This window comes from Zonotrichia leucophrys, chromosome 1, assembly GCF_028769735.1.
Source record: "Zonotrichia leucophrys gambelii isolate GWCS_2022_RI chromosome 1, RI_Zleu_2.0, whole genome shotgun sequence".
Classification (NCBI taxonomy): Eukaryota; Metazoa; Chordata; class Aves; order Passeriformes; family Passerellidae; genus Zonotrichia; species Zonotrichia leucophrys.
In genome coordinates, this window is record NC_088169.1 from 2,185,102 (window position 1) to 2,213,070 (window position 27,969).

The 27,969-nt window shown below is 37.0% G+C and overlaps 1 protein-coding gene across 1 annotated transcript in view; it reads left to right on the top strand.

Annotated features, from left to right (window-relative positions):
* The first annotated feature begins 816 nt into the window (after window positions 1-816).
* Window positions 817-27,969, top strand: part of DOP1B (DOP1 leucine zipper like protein B) — a 67,857-nt gene continuing 40,704 nt past the window's right edge. The window contains exons 1-9 of the mRNA XM_064705171.1: window positions 817-1,271; window positions 5,183-5,349; window positions 17,319-17,500; window positions 17,666-17,836; window positions 23,777-23,966; window positions 26,169-26,267; window positions 26,575-26,698; window positions 27,172-27,272; window positions 27,722-27,836. Of these exons, the coding sequence (XP_064561241.1) occupies window positions 5,212-5,349; window positions 17,319-17,500; window positions 17,666-17,836; window positions 23,777-23,966; window positions 26,169-26,267; window positions 26,575-26,698; window positions 27,172-27,272; window positions 27,722-27,836 (1,120 nt within the window). The 5' untranslated portion in view covers window positions 817-1,271; window positions 5,183-5,211. The remainder of the gene's footprint in view (window positions 1,272-5,182; window positions 5,350-17,318; window positions 17,501-17,665; window positions 17,837-23,776; window positions 23,967-26,168; window positions 26,268-26,574; window positions 26,699-27,171; window positions 27,273-27,721; window positions 27,837-27,969) is intronic.

Genomic DNA, 27,969 nt, shown 5'->3' on the forward strand with positions numbered 1-27,969 from the left:
CTCCCGGCGTTTCCCGGGGTTCTCCCAGTGTCTCCCGGGGCTCTCCCGGTGCATCCCGGGGCTCTCTCGGAGCTCTCCCGGTACATCCTCGAGCTCTCCCAGTGCTTCCTGGAGCTCTCCCGGTGTTTCCCGGTGCTCTCCCGATGCTTCCCGGGGCTCTCTCAGTCCCGTCATCCCGGGCTCTCCCGGTGCATTCCGAGCTCTCCGAGTTTCCCGGAGTTCTCCCGGGTCTCCGGGGCTCTCCCGGGTCTTCCGGGCTCCCGTCTCCGGGCTCTCCGGTGCTTCCGGGGCTCTCTCGGAGCTCTCCGGTACATGCCTGGGGCTCTCCCGGTGCATCCAGAGCTCTCCGGCGTTTCCCGGGGTTCTCCCATGTCGCTCCGGGCTCTCCCGGTGCTTCCCGGGGCTCTCTCGGAGCTCTCCCGGTGCATCCCAGAGCTCTCCCGGTGTTTCCCGGGGCTCTCCCAGGGTCTTCCGGGGCCCCCCTGGTGTTTCCTGGAGCTGTCCCGGTTCATCCCGGGTTCTCCCGGTGCTTTCCGGAGCTCTCTCGGTTCATCCCGGCTTCTCCCTGTGCATCCCGGGGCTCTCCCGGGGCTTCCCGGGGCTCTCTCGGAGCTCTCCCGGTGCATCCTGGGTTCTCTTTCTGCATGCCGGGGCTCTCCCGGTGCATCCCGGAACGCTCCCGGTGTTTCCCGGAGCTCTCCCGACGCGGAGCCGCAGTGCCCGCCCGCGCCGCCAGAGGGCGCTCAGCGCCCCTGGCTGCCAGCCGGGCTGTACCATCTCTCTCCGGGGGGGGAAAAGCAGGTGACGCGCTGCGTGCTGTGGCACGACGCGACAGAGGGTGACACCGGGAGAAAGGTGACAGCGACAGCGCGTGACAACGACACCGGGTGACAACGCCAGAGCCCTCGGCTTATCGGCACAGCTGGAGCCCTCTCGCACCGCGATGGCTCGGCGCTCCCTGCGCGGCGCTCGGTGGTGTGGCCCCGCTGCGGGCCTGGCGGCGCGGGCGGGGGCGGCGGCGGCGTTCCATAGGGCCGGGCTTCCATAGGGCGTATTTCCATAGGGCCGGGCTTCCATAGGGCCGGGCTTCCATAGGGCGCATTTCCATAGGGCAGCCGTTCCATAGGCCGGGCTTCTATAGGGCGCATTTCCATAGCACCGGCTCCCCATAGGGCGCGTTTCCATAGGGACTGCGGAGCCGCTCCCGCCCCGCCGCCGCCCGGTTCCCCTCTCGTCGCCGCCGGCCCCGGGAGGAGCGGGGCCCTGCGCAGGTAGGCGGCGGTGGCGGGGAGGGGACCCGGCTGGGGGGGCAGCGCTGGCCCGGCCGGAATGCCGGGATCGCAGAACGGGCGGGGTTGGAAGGGAATCGCCGTCCCCACCCGGCCGTGCCACGGCGCTCACCTGGAGCCGGTGACACGGGCGGGCTCGGAACGGCCCCAGCCAGGGACACCCGCGGCATTCCCGGGAACGGGCACGGCCCGAGAGCCCCGGGAGCCTCTGGACAGCGCTGCCGGGGGTGCCCAGCGTGGGATTGGGGAATCTGGGTGATCCTGATGGAGCTTCCCCAGCTCGGCACATTCCGTGGTTCTCCGCCGCCTCCATGGAAGGAGCTTTTCCTCAGGCTGGGGTGGGATTTCCTGGGTTAATTCCTGGCCGTCGCTCCTCGTCCTGACCGCTGAAAAGAGCCTGGCAGCATCATTGGGGGAAGTGATAAATGATTATTTACATCGGGATTTGCTGGGGAAGTTTGTGACCTGGGATTTGGGTTGTGCGCCTAAAGGTCACTAACCAAAAAGCAAGTAGTGGGGTTTGAATGGGTTTTTAATTATTTTATGTTATTACTTACTTTCCTGCCTTTGTATCCAAGCACAAACATGATCATATTTACCTTATTTCAATTCCTGGCTTTTAGCCAACCTTGCTGCCATCTGGCAGCTGAGGTGCGGGAATATCAACCCACGCTAAGTCATCCCTGCTGTCCTGGGTGGAAATCAACCCTTTACCTGTCATTTCACTGCAGAAATCCTGAAATTAAATAAATACCTTGAGAGCTGATGTGTCCTGTCAGCAGAGCACAAATCCCCTCTCCATGGAAGTGGCAGCAGCCCTGAAAAACTTCCCACTCCTGCTTTGTCCTCAGCAAAGGAAACAATCCATGATTAAGATCCTTAGATGAGATGAAGGAAATAAAGTTCAATTTCTTGCCCGCTGTTTGTATCAAATTACTCCTAATTTTTGCTGACAGTATCTTGCAGCTTTTCCACTTTGTTGGGTTTTATGGGAGGATTGACTTTAATTTTTTTTTTTTTTTGGAACAAGCAGAGCTGGATCCCAGATAAATGAAATGTTATTCCCTGATTTCACTCTCTGTGCTGTGAGCAGCACTGCAAACATCCTGATAAAGACAAAATTAAATCCTCTTTGTAGCCAAACAAACCAAGCCAATCTGGCCCTGATGACATTGTGAGATAATTTTATTTTTCCATGGAGGTGGGTCTGGCTTGGCTGGCACAGAGTGGTTTTATTGGCAAGGCCTCAATCCTGCTCAGGGGAGTGCAAAATTGCCTTAAACCTGCACTTAAAATCCTTTCTGGATTTCATTTCATTCAGCATTTTTCTGCTTTTGAGGGTTTCTTACCAGACCTCTTCTATTGATGGAGTTAAAGTTGTTTATTACAACAAATTTAATGTTTTAAAGGACGTGCAGGATGGCTTGGGTTTATTTTTGTGCCCTAACAGCAGGAGACTGAATGCAGATGTCCTTCAGAAATATAAAATATTTTATGACAGAGCTGTGATTCCCTTTCTGTATCAGTGATGCAGCAGGGATTGACCTAAACCTAAACCTAAACCTAATCATATTTAAACTATTCTAGAAAAATATTTTGATGTTTTCCAACAGAACTGGGGTCAGAGGCAGCAAAGGAGAGAAGGAAGGATTTTTTAATTAGGGAAAACCCAACCAAGCTTGGATTCCATTGTTCTAAACCAGCTGTATTTGAATTTTTAACCTAAATACTTCGCAAAACACAGGGAAATCAGGTCTGAGCAGCTGATCTTTAAATATAAATATATTTTTTAAATTGTTTATTGAACTAGAGGAGGATTATAATGCATGGCTTGGCATTTTGGCACAATATCTTGGACTTCAGCAGCAAGGATTGGCCTAAACCTAAACCTAAGCATTTTTAAACTATTCTAGAAGAATATTAAGAATATTTTGATGTTCCAGGAATATTCCCCATTCCAGGCTCCCCATTCCAGAGCTTAGGGGATGAGTTCTAAATTCTCAATTTACAACTTGAGAATTGGCAATTCCCAACTCTTTGGAGGGAAATTTTGGGATCCTCCCCTTTGTTATTGTGTGTGGAATGAGAAAACACCTTCCCAAAAGGAAATAGGAAAAAGTGACTGAAAATGTGACTGAAAAAATGACTGAAAAATTCAAAATTTTCTCTTGGAAAAGCCAGTGGGGAGTCAAAATAATTTAGAGAATTATTTTTAACTTTGTGTTGAAACTTTGACCTGTTACTGTGCTGAGGGCTGAGAGGCCTTGAGCAGGAATCCCCATGGAAATTGTGTTTGCACAGGGAATATTCCCCATTCCCTGCTCCAGGAATATTCCCAATTCCAGAGCTGAGGGGATGAGTTCTAAATTCTCAATTTACAACTTGAGAATTGGCAATTCCCAACTCCTTGGAGGGAGATTTTGGGATCCTCCCCTTTGTTATTGTGTGTGGAATGGGAAAATGTGACTGAAAAAGTGACTGAAAAATTCAAAATTTCTCTTGGAAAAATCAGTGGGGAGTCAAAATAATTTTGGGAATTATTTTTAACTTTGTATTGAAATTTTTAACCTGGAGCTGCTTGTGCTGAGGGCTGAGAGCCCTTGAGCAGGAATCCCCATGGAAATTGTGTTTGCACAGGGAATATTCCCAATTCCCTGCTCCAGGAATATTCCCAATTCCATGCTCCAGGAATATTCCCAATTCCAGAGCTGAGGGGATGAGTTCTAAATTCTCAATTTATAACTTGAGAATTGGCAATTCCCAACTCCTTGAAGGGAGATTTTGGGATCCTCCCCTTTGTTATTGTGTGTGGAATGAGAAAACACCTTGGAAATTGTGGAAATGGAAATTGTGTTTGCACAGGGAATATTCCCCATTCCCTGCTCCAGGAATATTCCCAATTCCAGAGCTGAGGGGATGAGTTCTAAATTCTCAATTTACAACTTGAGAATTGGCAATTCCCAACTCCTTGGAGGGAGATTTTGGGATCCTCCCCTTTGTTATTGTGTGTGGAATGAGAAAACACCTTGGAAATTGTGGAAATGGAAATTGTGTTTGCACAGGGAATATTCCCAATTCCCTGCTCCAGGAATATTCCCAATTCCAGAGCTTATGGGATGAGTTCTAAATTCTCAATTTATAACTTGAGAATTGGCAATTCCCAACCCCTTGGAGGGAGATTTTGGGATCCTCCCCTTTGTTATTGTGTGTGGGATGAGAAAACACCTTCCCAAATGGAAATAGGAAAAAGTGACTGAAAATGTGACTGAAAAAATGACTGAAAAATTCAAAATTTTCTCTTGGAAAAGTCAGTGGGGAGTCAAAATAATTTTGGGAATTATTTTTAACTTTGTATTGAAATTTTTACCTGGAGTTCCTTGTGTGAGGGCTGAGAGGCCTTGAGCAGGAATCCCCATGGAAATTGTGTTTGCACAGGGAATATTCCCAATTCCATGCTCCAGGAATATTCCCCATTCCAGGCTCCCCATTCCAGAGCTGAGGGGATGAGTTCTAAATTCTCAATTTATAACTTGAGAATTGGCAATTCCCAACTCCTTGGAAGGAGATTTTGAGATCCTCCCCTTTGTTATTGTGTGTGGAATGGGAAAATGTGACTGAAAAAGTGACTGAAAAATTCAAAATTTTCTCTTGGAAATTTTGTTATTGTGTGTGGAATGGGAAAATGTGACTGAAAAAGTGACTGAAAAATTCAAAATTTCTCTTGGAAAAGCCACTGGGGAGTCAAAATAATTTTGAGAATTATTTTTAACTTTGTATTGAAATTTTAACTTATTTATTGTGCTGCCAATGCTGCTCCATATTTACGATCTCAGCTGTGGCAGAGCTGAAATTTGGGTGATTTTTGTAACTCTTGGCACGTCTGATTTTTCCAGGAGGCTCCACCTTGCTATGAGCAGCCGGGATGGATCCGGAAGAGCAGGATTTGCTGGGGGATTACAGGTACAGGAATTATTCTTCAGCCATCGAGAAAGCTTTGAGGAACTTTGAATCATCCAGCGAATGGGCAGACCTGATCTCTTCCCTTGGCAAGCTCAACAAGGTACAGTGGGAGGGGAATTTTATAATTTCTTTGTGATATTTGTGTTGTTATAAACTTTTCTGGCGTTTCCAGCACTTGAAAAAATTAAAAATTCACTCAAGAAAAATAATGGAAGGAGCTAAGTTGGTATTTTTTCATATAAATGTGAGAAATTCTGGTGAATTGCTCATGTTTGTATAAAAATAAATGTGAGAAGTTTATATGAAAAAGTGAGCAATTCTGGTGAAAGAGCTTTCCTGCAAATGGTATTTGCTGTCTTCATGCTGCTTAGTTAATTTAACTTCATTTAATTAATTTAATTCTAATTAATTCAATTTTTGCATCAAAAATTTAATTCTAATTAAATTAAATTATTTTAAAATAATAAAATTAATTAATAATATAATAATTATATATAATATATAATATATAATATATATATTATATATATATTATATATATTTTTATATATTTTTATATATTTTAATATAAATTTTTTTATATATAAAATTTATATAAAATTTTTTTAATATAAAATTTTATATATATTTTTATATATATTTTTATATATAAAATAAATATTTTTTATATATTTTTATATATTTTTATATGTTTTTAAATAAAATTTTTATATATTTTTATATAATTTTTATATATTTTTATATATATAGTATATATATTATATATATAATAATATATATTATATAATAATAATAATGATAATAATAATATAAAATTAATTCTAATAAATTAAATTCATAAGAATTTAATTAATTCAATTTTTGCATCACTCTAGAGCAGCTAAAAAGCTTTTCTAGAAAAGAATTAATGACAAGTTTTGGAATGTTTTCTGAGTCAAAGCTTTTATTTAAAGGTCACAAGACCCTTAAGTTGTAAGATTTTTAAGGAGTTATTGACTAATAAAACACTGTTTAATAAGGATATTTATGTTTTTGACTCAGTCTTTAAATATTTTGTTTTATGGACTCATGCTGCAGTGTAAGCTGTAGCTAATTATTCTTAGCTAATTATGTTGTGACACAAACCTGCAGTGCTGCATTCTAATTTCTCTGTTTACCTTTCTAGCTATTTTTAATTTTTTTATATCTTAAACTTTAAAACTTCAAACTTTCTTTTACTTAGCTTAACTTTTCTCTGCTTTAAATATAAATTCACATTTTTGCTTCCAGCACCTCAGTTTGGGAGCCTTTTCCAAGGTCTCAGATCAAATCCTGGGTTTAATTCTGAGCTTTGGCTTCCAAGCCCAAAATTCTGAGATTTTTGTATTTGGGATTCCAACAATTCCCTGAACTCCTGGTGGTCTCTGACAGCCTCAAATAGAAATATTATTGTGAATATTATTAGAAATATTATTATGAATATTATTATAAATATTATTATAAATATTATTGTTGATTTTTATCAGGAGGTGCTTATGAATATTATTATATATATTGTATTATATATAATATATATAATATAATATAATATAATATAATATAATATAATATAATATAATATAATATAATATAATATATATCTGAATGCTCAGTTGGCAGATCTGCAGAGATTTATTTTATATATTATACATTATCTATTATATATTATATACCATATATTATATATTATATATCACATATCATACATTATACATTATATATTATATGTTATATATAATATGTTACATATCACATGTCATATATATTATATATTATACATTATATATGAGGTATATTATATATTATATATTATATATGATGTATATTATATTATATGATATGATATATTATATATTATATATAATATATTATATATTATATTATTTTTTATTTTTGAATTATATATTTTTATTATATTTTTATTTTATATTATATTTTATTTTATTTTATTTTATTTTATTTTATTTTATTTTATTTTATTTTATCATTGAAGGCAGGTGAGCTTTATGTGACGTGACATTTCATTCCACCTTGCATTGCTTTGGGGCAGGCAGAGGAATATTTGGTTTATTTTGGTTTATTTTGGTTTATTTTCCATTCTGTGACTCATCCCTTACCCAAAGTAGGTCAGGGAATGTTGTCCCAAGTCTGTGCTTGTTCCTTGTTGGTGTTTTGGGGAGCCTGAGGAATTCCTGCAGTTTTACCCCTTTTTTACCCCTTTTTTTGGGCTGATTTGGGGATTCTGAGGTCAGGAGAGATGAATTTCCCCCTCAGAGTTAAAAACCTGCAGGGGCCAGGGGTGAGCATGAGAGAATTGGCAGAATTTGCTCATTTATTTCATTTATTTCATTGTAAGGGAAGGATTTGGGGTTTATTTTGAATAATGTTGGTGTAATAGGTCATGGGGGAAATGGGAACCAGTGGAAAATAATATTTCTAATAAGAATGTAAATGGGCAGATGCAAATATAGAAATATTATATCAATAGAAAGAATTAGAATATTACTATATAAATATTTTCATATAATATTTGTAGCTAATATTTATACAAATATTATATAATATTTATAATATATATAATATCTATAAGATATATAATATATACAATATATATTATATAATATTTATACAAATATTATATTATATTATATATTAGAATATGGATACTATATAATAATAATAATATAAATGGGCAGATGTAAGTATAGAAATATTTTATAAATAGGAGGAATCAATATAAAAATAGGAGGAATCAAAATATAATATAAATCTTGTATTTTACTATTTATATAATTAATAGTTATGTTTAAAATTTATATAAATATATTATAGTATTAGAATATAAATATTCTAATAAGAATGTAAATGGGCAGATGTAAATATAGAAATATTATATCAATAGAAAGAATTAAAATATTACTATATAAATATTTTTATATATTTGTACCTAATGTTTATAGAAATATTATATTCCACTATTAGAATATGGATACTATATAATAATAATAATATAAATGGGCAGATGTAAGTATAGAAATATTTTATAAATAGGAGAAATTAAAATATAATATCAATCTTATATTTTACTATTTATATAATTAATAGTTATGTTTAAAATTTATATAAATATAGTATTAGAGTATAAATATTCTAATAAGAATGTAAATGGGCAGATGTAAATATAGAAATATTATATCAATATAAAGAATTAAAATATTACTATATAAATATTTTTATATATTTGTAGCTAATGTTTATACAAATATTATATTCCACTATTAGAATATGGATACTATATAATAATAATAATATAAATGGGCAGATGTAAGTATAGAAATATTTTATAAATAGGAGAAATTAAAATATAATATCAATCTTATATTTTACTATTTATATAATTAATAGTTATGTTTAAAATTTATATAAATATATTATAGTATTAGAATATAAATATTCTAATAAGAATGTAAATGGGCAGATGTAAATATAGAAATATTATATCAATAGAAAGAATTAAATTATCATAATATAAATAATATTTATATATTTGTAGCTAATGTTTATACAAATATTATATTCCACTATTAGAATATGGATACTAAATAATAAAAATATTATAAATGGTCAGATGTAAGTATAGAAATATTATATAAATAGGATGAATCAAAATATAATATAAATCTTATAATCCTTGGATAAACATTTTTATATTTACTACATAGATTTTTATATATTACAAACAAATTTTAATCCAACTCCTACTTTCCTTACAACCAAATTTAAAATTCATTCTCCTATTTTAAAATTAATTCTATTTATGGTATTTCTATAGAAGCTGGAGTTATGTTTGGGAATTTTTTTTTAACTTGGAAAATGAATCAGTGGAAAAAAGGATCACAGGTTCTTTTTCTCCCATTGTATTCAGAGCCACTGTTGTTTAAACAAGAATTAAATAATTATATTATTTCATTATTATATTATTTTATTATTATGATATTTTATTAGATTATTAGATTACTATATATTAGCAAGAATTATGGATTCTATTATTAGGTATTTCCTAATTGAAGATAATCTTAGAAATTAATGCTGCCTTTTCCTGGAACTCTAGTGATGGAAATAAAAATATTTCCTGGATTTGATGGAGTTTTTATCATTATTTTTAACAGATTTCTAGTGCCAGGAACTGAGGAAATCCAAATATTCCTCTGTGCTTGTGGTTTAATTTTAGGGCACAGGTGCAAAAAATAGCGATTTTTCCTTTTGTAGAGAATTCTGTATTTTTATAGCCCAATTTCAGAGAAATTCTGAGCAGAGAAGAAGGTGTGGGATGGGATTTGGAGTTTATTCACCTCTGGTAGCCAAAGTTAAATTCCAGAATTCCTGGGTCCTGATTTTTTGTTCTTTTTCCTTTTGTGGAAGCTCAGGATATTTCAAAATATATATATATATATATATATAAAAAATATATATATATATATATATATATATATATATATATATATATATATAAAATATATATATATATATATATACACACAACTTATAGTGCATTATTATATATTATTATATATATATATATATATATAAAATATATATATTGTGTATATATATATATATATATACAACTTATAGTGCATTGGAATGATTAAATAATCAGCTTCTGATTGTGAATTATAACATCTGTATTGTCTCGCCCTTCTCATGAGACAGAAAATGGAATAAAGGTTTTTAAAACCCTCTCAGCTGCCCCAGGAAAGGGCACTGCCCAACAGCAATGCCAGGGCAAGCAAGAAAAAGTTACAGCAATAAAAATTCTGCTCAGTTTTGCAATGTCCCAGTGTCACCAAGCCGGTCCCCAAGTAGAGCAGGTGACATTTGCCAGTGTCACCAAATCAGAGCAGGTGACATTTGCCAGTGTCACCAGGCAGGTCCCCAATCAGAGCAGGTGACATTTGCCAGTGTCCCCAATCAGAGCAGGTGACATTTGCCAGTGTCACCAAGCAGGACCCAGAGTCAGAGCAGGTGACATTTGCCAGTGTCACCAAGCCCAGAGCAGGGGACATTTGCCAGTGTCACCAAGAGGGTCCCAGGTCAGAGCAGGTGACATTTGCCAGTGTCACCAAGCAGGACCCAGAGTCAGAGCAGGTGACATTTGCCAGTGTCACCAAGCAGGTCCCACAATCAGAGCAGGTGACATTTGCCAGTGTCACCAAGCCCAGAGCAGGTGACATTTGCCAGTGTCACCAAGCCCAGAGCAGGTGACATTTGCCAGTGTCACCAAGCCGGTCCCCAATCAGAGCAGGTGACATTTGCCAGTGTCACCAGGCAGGTCCCTGGGTCAGGGCAGGTGACATTTGCCAGTGTCACCAATTCAGAGCAGGTGACATTTGCCAGTGTCACCAGGCAGGTCCCCAATCAGAGCAGGTGACATTTGCCAGTGTCACCAAGCCCAGAGCAGGTGACATTTGCCAGTGTCACCAAGTCAGAGCAGGTGACATTTGCCAGTGTCACCAAGCCGGTCCCTGGGTCAGAGCAGGTGACATTTGCCAGTGTCACCAAGCAGGTCCCCAAATCAGGGCAGGTGACATTTGCCAGTGTCACCAGGCAGGTCCCCAATCAGGGCAGGTGACATTTGCCAGTGTCACCAAGCCCAGAGCAGGTGACATTTGCCAGTGTCACCAGGCAGGTCCCCAATCAGAGCAGGTGACATTTGCCAGTGTCCCCAAGTCAGAGCAGGTGACATTTGCCAGTGTCACCAGGCAGGTCCCCAAGTCAGAGCAGGTGACATTTGCCAGTGTCACCAAGCAGGTCCCAGAGTCAGAGCAGGTGACATTTGCCAGTGTCACCAAATCAGAGCAGGTGACATTTGCCAGTGTCACCACGCAGGTCCCAAATCAGGGCAGGTGACATTTGCCAGTGTCACCAAGAAGATCCCCAAATCAGGGCAGGTGACATTTGCCAGTGTCACCAAATCAGAGCAGGTGACATTTGCCAGTGTCACCAAGCCCAGAGCAGGTGACATTTGCCAGTGTCACCAAGCAGGTCCCAAATCAGGGCAGGTGACATTTGCCAGTGTCACCAATCCGGTCCCTGGGTCAGAGCAGGTGACATTTGCCAGTGTCACCAAGTCAGAGCAGGTGACATTTGCCAGTGTCACCAAGCCCAGAGCAGGTGACATTTGCCAGTGTCACCAAGCAGGTCCCCAAATCAGGGCAGGTGACATTTGCCAGTGTCACCAAGCAGGTCCCAAATCAGAGCAGGTGACATTTGCCAGTGTCACCAAGCCCAGAGCAGGTGACATTTGCCAGTGTCACCAAGCAGGTCCCTGGTTCAGAGCAGGTGACATTTGCCAGTGTCACCAGGCAGGTCCCCAATCAGAGCAGGTGACATTTGCCAGTGTCACCAAATCAGAGCAGGTGACATTTGCCAGTGTCACCAAGAGGGTCCCAGGTTCAGAGCAGGTGACATTTGCCAGTGTCACCAGGCAGGTCCCCCAATCAGAGCAGGTGACATTTGCCAGTGTCCCCAAGTCAGAGCAGGTGACATTTGCCAGTGTCACCAAACAGGTCCCCAATCAGAGCAGGTGACATTTGCCAGTGTCACCAAGCAGGTCCCTGGGTCAGAGCAGGTGACATTTGCCAGTGTCACCAAGCCCAGAGCAGGTGACATTTGCCAGTGTCACCAGCAGGTCCCCAAATCAGAGCAGGTGACATTTGCCAGTGTCACCAAGCAGGTCCCCAAATCAGAGCAGGTGACATTTGCCAGTGTCACCAAATCAGAGCAGGTGACATTTGCCAGTGTCACCAAGCAGGTCCCAAATCAGAGCAGGTGACATTTGCCAGTGTCACCAATCCGGTCCCACAGCTCTCCCACCCAAGGTAAAATAGTGACACCACAACTTTCTCTTCTTTTATTCTAATTTTGAAAGTAATCCTGTGCCCCCATTATTAATTAATTAATTAATTAATTAATTAATTGAGACAACTGGTTTTTTTTCCTCTCGTGGAGAAGTCTCCCTAACATTAACAAGAATATCTTCCCTCCCCAACTAAACTAAATAAAGACTATTTTAAAAGTAGTAAACTAACTGGAAATTTTAAATTTTATTTCTTTACGTTATCAGTGCAAAGAGAAAGATTGTAGGAGAAAAATTAATATTCTAAAAGGTTTCATTCTTATTACTTTTCTTGCCTTTAGTTACTTTTAGTAAAATTTTCTTTATATCCTTTTAAAGTTTTAAACCTGCTTTATCTTTGTCCTAATCCTATCTTCCTACCTCGCAACAAAAAATAAGAACTAATTGTTTATTATTATAAGAGCTAATTGCTAATTATATAATAAAAATAATGGCTAATTAACCAACACCAAAACACACCTCACTCTTTAATACCTTAAACCAAAAAAATCTTAAAATTAAAGGAATCTTAAATTAACAAACCAAAACCACTGCACAAAATTCTGATTTCCACCCAGTTTCAAACTAAAACCACCACACTGGTTATCACAATTTCCCTGAAATTCAGTTTATAATCTCTTTTGGTGTTCCAGTTATCAGGGATGGGATTTGGAGCACCCTGGGATAGAGGAAGCTTCCTTTCCAAATAATTCCCTGATTCTAAATATTCACTTTATCATTAAATATCATTATCCCTGATGTTTGGGCAAGGGAATTCTTATTTCCTTCAAATCCTCAGGAAATGTTGGAAGCAAAGCTGAGGTGCCAACATTGCTGATGCTCTGTAGAATAAACTGAATATTTCAATTTTCTGCCTGGTTAATATTTAAATATTGGAATATTAAGATGGTATTTGTTCAGTCTGAACACTGAGAGGGAAAATATTTACTGTTAGAATCCAAGAATACAAGAAACTCTCAGAATTTTGAGCCTGTAAACCAAAACTTAGAATTAAACACAAGATTTAATCTGAAACCTTGGAAAAGGCTTCAAAACTTGGGTGCTGAAAATGGAAATTTATAATATAGAACAAATTTATAATATAGAACAAAATATATATATATTTTGTTATATATATATATTATATATATATATAATATAGAACAAAATAATATAAATTTATAATATGGAACAAAAACTTACTTGTTAAACTAAGTAAAAAAAAGTTTAGAGTTTTAAAGTTTAAAATATAGGAAAAATAACTACAAAAGTAGATACAGAATTTGAAATTTATAATATAGAACAAATTTATAATATAGAACAAAATATATATCTTTTGTTATATATATTTTTATATAACAATATATATATAATATAGAACAAAATAATATAAATTTATAATATGGAACAAAAACTTACTTGTTAAACTAAGTAAAAAAAAGTTTAGAGTTTTAAAGTTTAAAATATAGGAAAAATAACTACAAAAGTAGATACAGAATTTGAAATTTATAATATAGAACAAATTTATAATATAGAACAAAATATATATCTTTTGTTATATATATATTTATATAACAATATATATATAATATAGAACAAAATAATATAAATTTATAATATAGGACAAAAACTTACTTGTTAAACTAAGTAAAAAAAAGTTTAGAGTTTTTAAAATATAGGAAAAATAACTACAAAAGTAGATACAGAATTTGAAATTTATAATATAGAACAAATTTATAATATAGAACAAAATATATATCTTTTGTTATATATATATTTATATAACAATATATATATAATATAGAACAAAATAATATAAATTTATAATATGGAACAAAAACTTACTTGTTAAACTAAGAAAAAAAAGTTTAGAGTTTTAAAGTTTAAAATACAGAAAAAATAACTACAAAAGTAGATACAGAATTTGAAATTTATAATATAGAACAGATTTATAATATAGAACAAAATATATATATTTTTTGTTTTATATATATATATATATATATATATATATATATATAATATATATATAATATAGAACAAAATAATATAAATTTATAATATGGAACAAAAACTTACTTGTTAAACTAAGTAAAAAAAAGTTTAGAGTTTTAAAGTTTAAAATATAGGAAAAATAACTACAAAAGTAGATACAGAATTTGAAATTTATAATATAGAACAAATTTATAATATAGAACAAAATATATATCTTTTGTTATATATATATTTATATAACAATATATATATAATATAGAACAAAATAATATAAATTTATAATATAGAACAAAAACTTACTCGTTAAACTAAGTAAAAAAATTTTAGAGTTTTAAAGTTTAAAATATAGGAAAAATAACTACAAAAGTAGATACAGAATTTGAAATTTATAATATAGAACAAATTTATAATATAGAACAAAATATATATCTTTTGTTCTATATATATATATAGTATATTTATATAACAATATATATATATAATATAGAACAAAATAATATAAATTTATAATACGGAACAAAAACTTAATTGTTAAACTAAGTAAAAAAAAGTTTAGAGTTTTAAAGTTTAAAATACAGAAAAAATAACTACAAAAGTAGATACAGAATTTGAAATACAATACTATGAGTTGATGTGTTATAATTAACTAAGAAAACTTATACTGCAGTATAAGTCCATAAACCAAAATATTTCAAAATTAGGTCAAAACCATAAATATCCCTATTAACAGTGTTTTATTAGTCAATAACTCCTTAAAAAGTCTTATAAATAAAAGTCTTACAATCTTCTAAACCATACTGTAAAAATGTAAACCAGACTTTTTTTTTACCCATGTAAAAAATAAAAAAACCCCAAAACACATTCAAAACAATTTAAAAATCCCATCTCAAATTCCTTCCAAAACTCCCCATAAATAAATGATCACAATTTACCACTGGCCTGCTTTTTTTTTGTAATTATCTCCTTTTCTATCTCTAAATATGCAGAGAGGGTGTGGGCAAATAGAAGCCAAGCAATATAAATAGAAAATTTCAAAGTCCAGTTTTCCGGAAATCTTCGCATTAAAGGAAGGAATCATTAACTCTTAAGGATTTTAATGTTGAAATAATATTATTCGTGTGCCAGATGAGTAAAAGGCCTTAAAAATAACAGGAATCAAAAAAGCAACTCCATAAACACATGGGATTCCATAAGATAAAACCATGAGATTCCATAGGATAAAACCACGGGATTCCATAGGATAAAACCATGGGATTCCATAGGATAAAACCATGGGATTCCATAGGATAAAACCATGGGATTCCATAGGATAAAACCATGGGATTCCATAGGATAAAACCACGGATTCCATAGGATAAAACCATGGGATTCCATGGGATAAAACCACGGGATTCCATAGGATAAAACCATGGGATTCCATAGGGTAAACCCATGGGATTCCATAGGATAAAACCATGGGATTCCATAGGATAAAACCATGGGATTCCACAGGATAAAACCATGGGATTCCATAGGGTAAAACCGTGGGATTCCATAGGATAAAACCATGGGATTCCATAGGGTAAAACCGTGGGATTCCATAGGGTAAAACCATGGGATTCCATAGGATAAAACCATGGGATTCCATAGGATAAAACCACGGGATTCCATAGGATAAAACCACGGGATTCCATAGGATAAAACCATGGGATTCCATAGGATAAACCCATGGGACTCCATAGGGTAAACCCATGGGACTCCATGGGATAAAACCACGGGATTCCATAGGATAAAACCATGGGATTCCATAGGATAAAACCATGGGATTCCATAGGATAAAACCGCGGGATTCCATAGGATAAAACCACGGGATTCCATAGGGTAAAACCACGGGATTCCATAGGATAAAACCACGGATTCCATAGGATAAAACCACGGGATTCCATAGGGTAAAACCACGGGATTCCATAGGATAAAACCACGGGATTCCATAGGGTAAAACCACGGGATTCCATAGGATAAAACCACGGGATTCCATAGGATAAAACCACGGATTCCATAGGATAAAACCACGGGATTCCATAGGATAAAACCATGGGATTCCATAGGATAAACCCATGGGATTCCATAGGATAAACCCATGGGATTCCATAGGATAAAACCACGGGATTCCATAGGATAAAACCACGGGATTCCATAGGATAAAACCACGGGATTCCATAAGGTAAAACCACGGGATTCCATAGGATAAAACCGTGGGATTCCATAGGGTAAAACCACGGGATTCCATAGGATAAAACCATGGGATTCCATAGGATAAAACCACGGGATTCCATGGGATAAAACTGTGGGATTCCATAGAATAAAACCACGATTTCATTTTGGGAAGAGACAAGAATTTGCCTTTTATATTTCACTTTATAACTATTTCTCCTCCTCTCCTTTCTCTTTAACCTTTAATAAACAGCTATTAGATCTTTTATATTTCACTTTATAACCCATCTCTTCTCTTTTCTCCTCAAGCTTTAATAAACAGCCATTTGATATTTTATATTTCACTTTATAAATTTTCTTCTCCTTTCTCCTCAAGCTTTAATAAACAGCCATTAGATATTTTATATTTAATTTATAACTATTTATTCTCCTTTAATTTATAACTATTTATTCTCCTCTCCTTTCTCCTCAAGCTTTAATAAACAGCCATTGGATATTTTATATTTCACTTTATAACTTCTTCTCCTCTTCTTTCTCCTCAACCTTTAATTAACAGCTTTTAGATATTTTATATTTAATTTATAACTCTTTCTTCTCCTCTCCTTTCTCCTCAACCTTTAATAAACAGCTACGAGATATTTTATATTTCACTTTATAACTATTTCTTCTCCTCAGGCTTTAATAAACAGCCATTAGATATTTTGTATTTCACTTTATAACTTTTTCTTCTCCTTTCTCCTCAAGCTTTAATAAACAGCCATTAGACATTTTATATTTCACATTATAACTCTTCTCCTCAAGCTTTAATAAACAGCCATTTGATATTTTATATTTCACTTTTTCACTCTTTTTTCACTTTTTTTTTTCACTTTTTCCTCTCCTTTCTCCTCAACCTTTAATAAACACATATTAGATATTTTACATTTCTCATTATCACTTTTTCCCCTCCTCTCCTGTCTCCCCAGGCTCTGCAGAGTAACCTGAAATATTCGCTGCTGCCCCGAAGGTTGATCATCAGTAAAAGATTGTCCCAGTGCCTGCACCCGGCCCTGCCCAGTGGCGTGCACTTAAAGGCTTTAGAAACCTACGAGATCATCTTCAAAATCATTGGCACCAAATGGCTTGCCAAGGATTTATTCCTGTACAGGTAATTTGAATTTTATTTAATTTTTTTTTTCCTCTAAGGCACAAATGGGGCTCACTAACAATCATTTTGTACACGTCATTTTAATTTTTTTTGGTTTTTTTAAGGTATAACCATCTCCATCTATTTAAATTAACTCTCATTTTGTCTTTTTTTTTTTAATTAAAGCTCAGGTTTGTTCCCTCTGCTGGCAAATGCAGCCATGTCAGTGAGACCTGTTCTGCTGGGCTTGTATGAGAAATATTTTCTCCCTCTCCAAAAATCCCTCCTGCCCGGTCTCCAGGCCTTTGTCATTGGGCTGCTGCCTGGCCTGGAAGAAGGATCAGAAATTTATGACAGGTAATATTAATTATTCCATTTTCATGGAAGCAATAACCAGTGGTTTGATTTTCTAGGGAATTCTCAAAAAAAAATTCTGTCGGATTTCTGTCGATAAAAGAGCTTTTTTGAATGGTGGGACCTGGAAAAGTGCTGAAATAAAAAATCCCTTTCCTCTCTGTTTTCATCCCAGGAGGAGGAGAAAAGAGGAAAAGGAGGATTAAAAAAGAGAAGAGGAAAAGGAGGGTTAAAAATAGAAATTCTGAGAGAAAAAAATAAAAAAAAAATTCTTAAAGCTCCTCTGGCTCCTAAATAATTCACCTGACTCCCAAACCACTGCTCTGGAGATAAATTCTGTTTGAATTCTGTAACATGAGAGAGCAGCTGAATTATTTCCAATATTTCTGTATAATCTAGCAAAAATATGGGGCAGGGAATTAATGGGAATTAAAAATTAAATTCCAAGATCTGACCTCTGGTTTTGCACCTTTTTCCCCTATTTTTCATGGCATTATTTTCCTTTTTGAACAAACAGGATCAGACATGAATTTCATAAATCTTGGGAAATATTTATGTTAAAATTAATTTATTTGGGTTGGTTTTTTTTTAATACTAATTTCCATGAGGGACTTTTTCTTTTGTTTACTCATTGCAATGATTCTGTGGCAAGAATATCTTGTCAGAAGCTGTGTCAGGTAAATTTTCAATTCTTTTTCATGAGAGGTTCTCTGCTGAGTATTTTCAGAACCTTCAATATTGAGGACTAAAATTAATCAGATGAACTTCCAAGATCTGACCTCTGGTTTTACACTTTTTCCCCTATTTTTCATGGCATTATTTTCTTCTTTGAACAAACAAGATCTGACATATATTTCATAAATATTGGCAAATATTTGTGTTAAAATTAATTTAATTTGGTTTGGTTTTTTTAATACCAATTTCCATGAGGGACTTTTTCTTTTGTTTACTCATTGCAATGATTCTGTGGTAAGAATATCCTGTCAGAAGCTGTGTTAGGTTAATTTTCAATTTTCTTTGATGAGAGTCTCTCTGCTGAGTGTTTTCAGAACCTTCAATATTGAGGACTAAAATTAATCAGATGAACTTCCAAGATCTGACCTCTGGTTTTACATATTTTCCCCTATTTTTGATGGCAATATTTTCCTCTTTGCCTTGAACAAATAGGAACTATTTCATAAATCTTGGAATATATTTATGTTAAAATTAACTTAATTGGGTTTTTTAAAAATAACAATTTCCATGAGGGAGTTGTTATTTTATTTACTCATTGCAATGATTCTGTGGTAAGAATATCCTGTCAGAAGCTGTGTTAGATTAATTTTCAATTCTTTTTCGTGACTCTCTGCTGAGTGTTTTCAGAACATTCAAATTGAGAATTAAAATTAATCAGATGAACTTCCAAGATCTGACCTCTGGTTTTACATATTTTCCCCTATTTTTGATGGCAATATTTTCCTCTTTGAACAAACAGGATCTGACATATATTTCATAAATCTTGGGAAATATTTATGTTAAAATTAATTTATTTGGGTTGGTTTTTTTTTAATACTAATTTCCATGAGGGACTTTTTCTTTTGTTTACTCATTGCAATGATTCTGTGGTAAGAATATCCTGTCAGAAGCTGTGTTAGGTTAATTTTCAATTCTTTTTCATGAGAGGTTCTCTACAGAGTGTTTTCAGAACCTTCAATATTGAGGACTAAAATTAATCAGATGAACTTCCAAGATCTGACTTCCGGTTTTACACCTTTTTTCCCTATTTTTGATGTCATTATTTTCCTCTTTGAGCAAACAGGATCTGACATATATTTCATAAATCTTGGGAAATATTTGTCTTAAAATTAATTTAATTGGGTTTGGGTTTTTTAATACAAATTTCCATGAGGGACTTTTTCTTTTGTTTACTCATTGCAGTGATTCTGTGGTAAGAATATCTTGTCAGGTTAATTTTCAATTATTTTTCATGAGAGGTTCTCCACAGAGTGTTTTCAGAACCTTCAATATTGAGGACTAAAATTAATCAGATGAACTTCCAAGATCTGACCTCTGGTTTTACATATTTTCCCCTATTTTTGATGGCAATATTTTCCTCTTTGAGCATACAGGATCAGACATAAATTTCATAAATCTTGGAATATATTTATGTTAAAATTAACTTAATTGGGTTTTTTAAAAATAACAATTTCCATGAGGGAGTTGTTATTTTATTTACTCATTGCAATGATTCTGTGGTAAGAATATCCTGTCAGAAGCTGTGTTAGATTAATTTTCAATTCTTTTTCGTGACTCTCTGCTGAGTGTTTTCAGAACATTCAAATTGAGAATTAAAATTAATCAGATGAACTTCCAAGATCTGACCTCTGGTTTTACACCTTTTCCCCTCATTTTTGATGGCATCATTTTCCTCTTTGCCTTGAACAAATAGGATCTATTTCATAAATATTGGCAAATATTTATGTTAAAATTAATTTAAATGGGTTTTTTTTAATACCAATTTCCATGAGGGACTTTTTCTTTTGTTTACTCATTGCAGTGATTCTGTGGTAAGAATATCCTGTCAGAAGCTGTGTCAGGTTAATTTTCAATTCTTTTTCATGAGAGGTTCTCCACAGAGTATTTTCAGAACATTCAATATTGAGGACTAAATTTAAACAGATGAACTTCCAAGATCTGACCTCTGGTTTTACACTTTTTCCCCTATTTTTCATGGCATTATTTTCTTCTTTGAACAAACAAGATCTGACATATATTTCATAAATCGTGGGAAATATATATGTTAAAATTAATTTAAATGGGGGTTTTTTTAATACCAATTTCCATGAGGGACTTTTTCTTTTGTTTACTCATTGCACTGATTCTGTGGTAAGAATATCCTGTCAGAAGATGTGTTAGGTTAATTTTCAATTCTTTTTCGTGAGAGGCTCTCTGCTGAGTATTTTCAGAACATTCAATATTGAGGACTAAATTTAAACAGATGAACTTCCAAGATCTGACCTCTGGTTTTACACCTTTTCCCCTATTTTTGATGGCATCATTTTCTTCTTTGAACAAACAAGATCTGACATATATTTCATAAATATTGGCAAATATTTATGTTAGAATTAATTTATTTGGGTTTGTTTTTTTTTTAAATACCAATTTCCATGAGGGAGTTGTTATTTTGTTTACTCATTGCAATGATTCTGTGGTAAGAATATCCTGTCAGAAGCTGTGTCAGGTTAATTTTCAATTATTTTTCATGAGAGGTTCTCCACAGAGTGTTTTCAGAACCTTCAATATTGAGGACTAAAATTAATCAGATGAACTTCCAAGATCTGACCTCTGGTTTTACATATTTTCCCCTATTTTTGATGGCAATATTTTCCTCTTTGAACAAACAGGATCTGACATATATTTCATAAATATTGGCAAATATTTATGTTAGAATTAATTCAATGTTTTGTTTGTTTGTTTGTGAAATACCAGTTTCCATGAGGGACTTTTGTTCACTCATTGCAATGATTCTGTGCAAGAATATCTTGTCAGAAGCTGTGTCAGGTAAATTTTCAATTCTTTTTCATGAGAGGTTCTCCACAGAGTATTTTCAGAACATTCAATATTGAGGACTAAATTTAAACAGATGAACTTCCAAGATCTGACCTCTGGTTTTACACCTTTTCCCCTATTTTTGATGGCATCATTTTCCTCTTTGCCTTGAACAAATAGGATCTATTTCATAAATCTTGGGAAATATTTATGTTAAAATTAATTTAAATGGGTTTTTTTTAATACCAATTTCCATGAGGGAGTTGTTATTTTGTTTACTCATTGCAATGATTCTGTGGTAAGAATATCCTGTCAGAAGCTGTGTCAGGTTAATTTTCAATTCTTTTTCATGAGAGGTTCTCCACAGAGTATTTTCAGAACCTTCAATATTGAGAGCTAAAATTAATCCATCTCCTGCTGTTCCTGCAAGAGAACAAAGTGCTGAGGTTGTGCTTCAGCCCAGACTCCATTTCCAGCTCCAAATTTCCCTGACTTTGTGCCCTCACACAGAAAATGGCAGAGGAAAACTTGCTTTTAGGGAATTTTTAATAAAGAAATGGAAAAACCCATCACGCTGGGAGGTGTTTCCTCTTCTGAGCTGGGATTTTCCTCTTTTCTCAACCTTGCATTCCTCATGTGAGGTTTGAATTCCTCCTTTATGGTAAAATACCAAATTGTTCCAGAGCAGGGGCTGTGCTGCAGCCCCAGGATTTTCTGTGGGATGGTCTGGAATTCATTCCAGGGTGTCCTGTGAGCAATTTGTTGTTTTATCTCATGGAATCCTGGAATGGTTTGGGTTTTAAAGAACCTCAGGGACACCTCCACTGTCCCAGGTGCTCCAAGTCCTGTCCAGCCTGGCCTTGGGCACTCTCAGGGATCCAGGGAATTTCACATCTCTTCTTTTTCTTCATCCAGTGCCTTAAAAATTGACCCTGTTGGCGTCAAAGTAGGAATTTTTAGGAATTTTTAGGATAACCTCCAGCTCCCAGACTGATAAAATTGCCTTTCAGATTTTAACATCTGCTTAAATGGATTCTGATTTAGCTTTTCACACCTCTGGCAATAAACATTGTGCAATCACAGGTGCTGCAGTTGTTTGGTCAGAGCTGAATATTTGCAGATTTTCCTGGAGAACTTTCCAGTTGTCCGATTTTCGGCTGTTTGGGTGGCCTGGAAAGGCCCGGGGTGGCCTTGGGGCAGCCGCGTTTCAAAGGAACAGAAGAGGCTTCAGTTCTTTTCTCGGTCTCGGTGTTTATTAATTGTTTATCTAAAAGATTTTCTCTCGGCCCGACAGAGCTCTGCTCAGCAGCCAGCCATGAGCACACTCCCTGCCCTCCGGGCGGTCACCTATCTTTATACCCAAAGTTACGTGTACAATATTTATCATTTTTCCCCAATACCTTTCACCCTTATTGCCCAGTGCACTTTTAGTAATGACCAATCCCAAAGTGCCACCATCACCACAGAAGATGGAGGAGAAGAAGAAGAAGGACAGGACACGCCCCAATTCCTCCATCTTACTTCTCTAAACCCCCCTGTACAGAAATCCTAAACCCTGTGTTTCACTCTCTAATTAACCAATCCCTTCACCATTCACCCCGGTGAAACCCTCCTGTCCTCATACAGGTGTCGTCTCCTGTGTGGGATCAAAGTGCAGCCACCAGACACTTCTGGAACATTCCAGGACTCCCGAGCCCCCCAAGGGTGCTCTCGGTGACACCTCAGTCCTGAGCTGCTGAGATCCCACATCCAGTGTGTGAACAGAGGCTTTGTTTTAAGAACAAATCGAGTGGGTTTGATTATTTTTGGACAGTGAGATCCATCCATCACCACCTGGGATAGGGGAAGGTTCCCTGCCCATGGCAGGGGTTGGAATGAGATGATTTTTGGGTCCCTTCCTGTCACAGAGAAAAAATGTGGGCCTTTGTCGGGGTCGAGCCATTTGTCGGTGAGGGGAGACTCAGACACTCAATATGAGTGATAAGCAAATTCCAGTTTATTGAAGAAAGCATCAGACATTTATACAGCGAGTAATAAGCTTATGAATATTCTGTAAGCCAAGCAATCTATTGGTTAAACTATACCATCAACTCTTCCTCATTCCTTAGGGGTTACATCTCTCTTTTCTCATGTCTCTTTCACTGTTTGTTATCCTACCACAGCTAGGCCCCAAGGACACTGCTATCTGTGCAAGTGCAGGACTTGGAATTAGCCATGGTTTTGTACTTTTCCATTTTCTAGCAGCTAAATTCCCAACACCTTCCAACCCAAAGATTCTGTGATAAAAGGGAAATATCGACAACACAAAGCTGCAAAACATCAAATAAATGATATCAACTCTCTATAATTCCATTTCTGTGGTATAAAATCAGCTAACAAAGGGTTTTTTTTTTTTTTTTCTCTGCCTGGGTACAGGACAGATGCTCTGCTGGTGAAGCTGTCCCTGCTGATGGGCCAGGAGGTGTTTTATGGAGCCCTGTGGGGCAGTGTCCTGGGCAGCCCCTCCATCAGGCTCCCTGCTTCCCTCTTCGTTGTCAGCCACATCAACAGGGAGCTCTCTGGCAAGCAGCAGAAATTCATGCTTGGCACGGATTATAAACTCACTGTAAGTTCATTTTCCGCCCTTGTGTGGGTTTGGAAAGCCAGGGGTCTGCTAAGGGAGGCAGGAGTCTCCTTTGAAATGGAAAATGTCAACCCTCTCCTCCAGGTTATTGTAATTTTGAAATTGAGAGGCGCTCAGGCAAAGATATGGCAGTAGGAACAGCAGTTCTTAACTAGAGAAAAAAATTAAAGGAAATAATGAAAATCAGAATGCAGTAATACAAAGCAGCAATGCCAGAGTCAGAACAGGCCCTGGCACGCTGTGGGTCAGGGTGGTGGCACAGCCCCATCAAATTATTGTAATCTTGAAATTAAGGGGCTCTCAAGCAAAAATATGGGAACGGGAATAACAGTTCTTTACTAGGAATAAAAAAATAAATCAAGATAAAAATAAGAATGCGGCAATACGCAATAAACCACTGCCAGAGTGAGAGCAGTCCCTGCCCCCTGTGTGCCAGGGGGTGTCCCAGCCCCATCCCAGGGGGCTCAGCCCTCCTGCAGTGCCAGCTGTGGCTCTGCTGCAGCAGGGATCCTGCACAAGGGGGGAGTTTTCCTCTGCAGCTCCAGGGCAAGAGGCAGCTGCTCCTCTGGCAATGCAGGGGGCAAAGGCTGCTGTGCTGTTGCAAGGCTTTGCAAGGGTTCTTCAGGGTGAGAGAGATGGACGAGAATCTCTGGCTTCATGATCAGAAGGCTGGATTTATTATTTTATGATATATAACACATTATGACTGTACTAATAGGAATAGGGAGAAAAGTTCAGAAGCTGCTAAGCTAAGGATAGAATAGGAATCTGATAACAAGAGAGCTCTCTGTGAATGGATTTATTATTTTATGATATATAACACATTATGACTGTACTAATAGGAATGGAGAGAAAAGTTCAGAAGCTGCCAAGCTAAGGATAGAATAGGAATCTGATAACAAGAGAGCTCTCTGTGAATCTGTCCCAGAGAACTTGGTCCCTGATTGGCCCTTAATTGTAAACATGGAACGTGGGCCAATCCCAGTTGCAGCTGTTACATCCCACATCAGCAGATAACAACCGTTTACAATTCTTCTTCTGGGGCCTCAGCTTCCCAGAAGAGGAAAAATCCCAAAGAAAGGATTTTTATGAAAAGATGTCGGTGACGCTGTGCTGCTGTCCCAGCACCTCAGATTGGATCCAGGCAGGAATGCTTGGCTCCTCCCCTGGGCGGAGCATCTCCCCATGGGATGCTGGGATTGGCTCAGCCCTGCAGGGACACTCAGTGGCCATGGACAGCAGAGATCTCCTGGAGGGAGGGTTGGCTGTGGGAGAGAGAAAGGAAAAACTGCCCAGGAACAGCAGAGAACTGCCCCAGCTCAAAAAATGGAAACAGAACACACAGCCCAGCCACATCCTGTAACCTAAGACAACCCCATAACCCCAGCCTTGTCTGGATTAAATCAGGATGCCATGCAATTAAAAATATTTTGAGACTGAAAGGTCCATGCTCTGAAATTGCTCCATCCATTTCATTTGAAGAGCAGCTTTTATGTGCAGTTCCCAAAGGGTTTGCTGTTCTAAGCTTTTGTGTCTTTTTTATTTTTCCAGTGAAATGGAAATCTTCTGTAGGGAGCAATTTGTGTTGAGTGATGGAATAAGTGTAAGGCTAATTAGAGTAATATCTGCATTTTGGGAGGTTTCACATCTTGTAACTCTGGGACGTTCTGTACTCTTACAAACCCAATATTAACAGTTCTTTTAATAGCCACAAAAAATTGTTTTAACTCACTTTGAGTGCAGGAGTTAAATTGTAATTATCCTCTTATTTAAACAAGATATTGTTCATAGGCATCCAAAGGTATGAGGTATATCAATAAGTATCTGAATCTTTCTTTCTTTCTTTCTTTCTTTCTTTCTTTCTTTCTTTCTTTCTTTCTTTCTTTCTTTCTTTCTTTCTTTCTTTCTTTCTTTCTTTCTTTCTTTCTCTTTCCTTCCTTCCTTCCTTCCTTCCTTCCTTCCTTCCTTCCTTCCTTCCTTCCTTCCTTCCTTCCTTCCTTCCTTCCTTCCTTCCTTCCTTCCTTCCTTTCCTTTCCTTTCCTTTCCTGAAATTTCCTTTCCTTTCCTTTCCTTGAAATTTCCTTTCCTTGAAATTTCCTTTCCTTGAAATTTCCTTGAAATTTCCTTGAAATTTCCTTAATTTGATGGTAAAATCCAATAAAATGTTGTGTTTTCCTTTTCCAGATAAAGTCTTTGTGTGTGTCAGTGCTGGATTCCAATGTCCTGGTGCAGAGGAACACTCTGGAAGCAATCCTCTTCTTTTTCCCATTTTACACAGCTTTGGTAAGGGAATTATTTTGGGATTTTTCCATGGAAGGTCTGTTCTGTGCAAGCAGCCCAGTTCCCACCTCTGTTATTGCCAAATAGCTGAATTTTGAACCTTCAAAATCCCTGAAGGTCTCTCCCAACCTGGTCATTCTGTGATCCTGTGAATTCTTGCCATTTTTACCACACAAACCATTTTCCTGTTGATGCTTTGTTCCCTTTTCCCCAAACCGTTTTTATTCCCAGTACAAAACCCAGCCCATCACCAGTTTGACTCCTTTCAGTGCTCACCAACAGCTGAAAAATCTTTCTTTTTCCATTCCAGGATTGCAAGGAAAGCACCATCCTGCTCAGAAGGGCTGACCTGGTTTATATCCTGTCCGCAGCCACTCAGACCCTGCTGAGGAGAGACATGTCCCTCAACAGGAGATTGTATGCCTGGCTCCTAGGTACTGTGCCAAATCCAGAGATTTTTCCATATTCTGCATGCTTTGGAGCAAAAATAAATCATTGGTTAAAATTTAAATACACTTCTGTAGCTGTTAATGAATTATGATAAAGTGGTGTTTATTTGCCATTTATTAAGTGCCTTAATACAATTAAATATTTGGTTCAGAGGTGAATTTATTTCTCTCTGAATCCCAAGGTATCTGATAAATTCTGGTTCCATCCTCAGCTTGTTCAGTGGACTAAAAGTACTAAAAGTTACTATTTTAACCTTATTTTTCTGGAAGAAATAGTGATTCCCAGTCTATTTGGCCTTGGTTTTGATTTATGTGTTGTGCTGAACATCTGGATGCCCTCAAACTGGGACCTGTGGCTGTTGAAATGCCAAAGATTAAAAATGCAGAGTAAATTCAATATAAACCCCTGAGTGCTCTGTGCTGCTCTCTGAGCTCCTCCTGCCTGTGTTTTCTTGTAGGTTCTGATATTAAAGGTGGCACTTTTGCTCCAGACTCCACCACTTCTGAAGACCATGCTGTTTATTTCTTTGGAAAATACTCTAAAGATCTCTTGGTTGAGGTTGGTGTTCATTTTATTCAGATATATTCCAGATAAATTCGTGATCCTTGCAATTTTAGCTCAAACTGTGTCCAGAATTATTCTCAATTTTTGGTTTGTCCTTCCATCTCTGTCCCTGTGGTTACATTTCCATTTGTGCTGTTTTTATCCCAATATTGGATTATTAATGGAATTTAAGGAAACCAAAGGGAAGCATCTTGGATGAATTATTTACAATAATTTTAAACTACCTGAATTATTTAAAAATGTTTCTCTTTATAAGATCAGCCTTTGAGTAGAGATGATGGGAAGTTGGAATTGATTTGTTTACCCTGGATGGAAAATTGGAGTTCATTTGTAATCAGTCCTAAACAAAATCAAATTTAGCAACACTTCAGCCCTTATTAAGATGACAATCTGCCTCTGATGGATAACATTGTGATAACATTGTGATGTTTTCCCTTTCCTAGAGTTTGATTGTGATTCTGCATCAGAAATTCCCAGAGGCTGACCCAGAGGAGCAGCACCAGGCTTATCTGAAACCCTTCCGGATCCTTATCAGCCTCCTGGACAAGCCTGAAATAGGTGAAGTGTTCATCCCAAACCTGAGCAGGATTTAATAAAACCCTGCCCAACCCTAATCCTGTGGGTGTGGGAGCGTGCAGGAGGCTGTTCCTTGCCTTGGAACAAATTCCCAGGTTTGGGAATTCCCACAGAG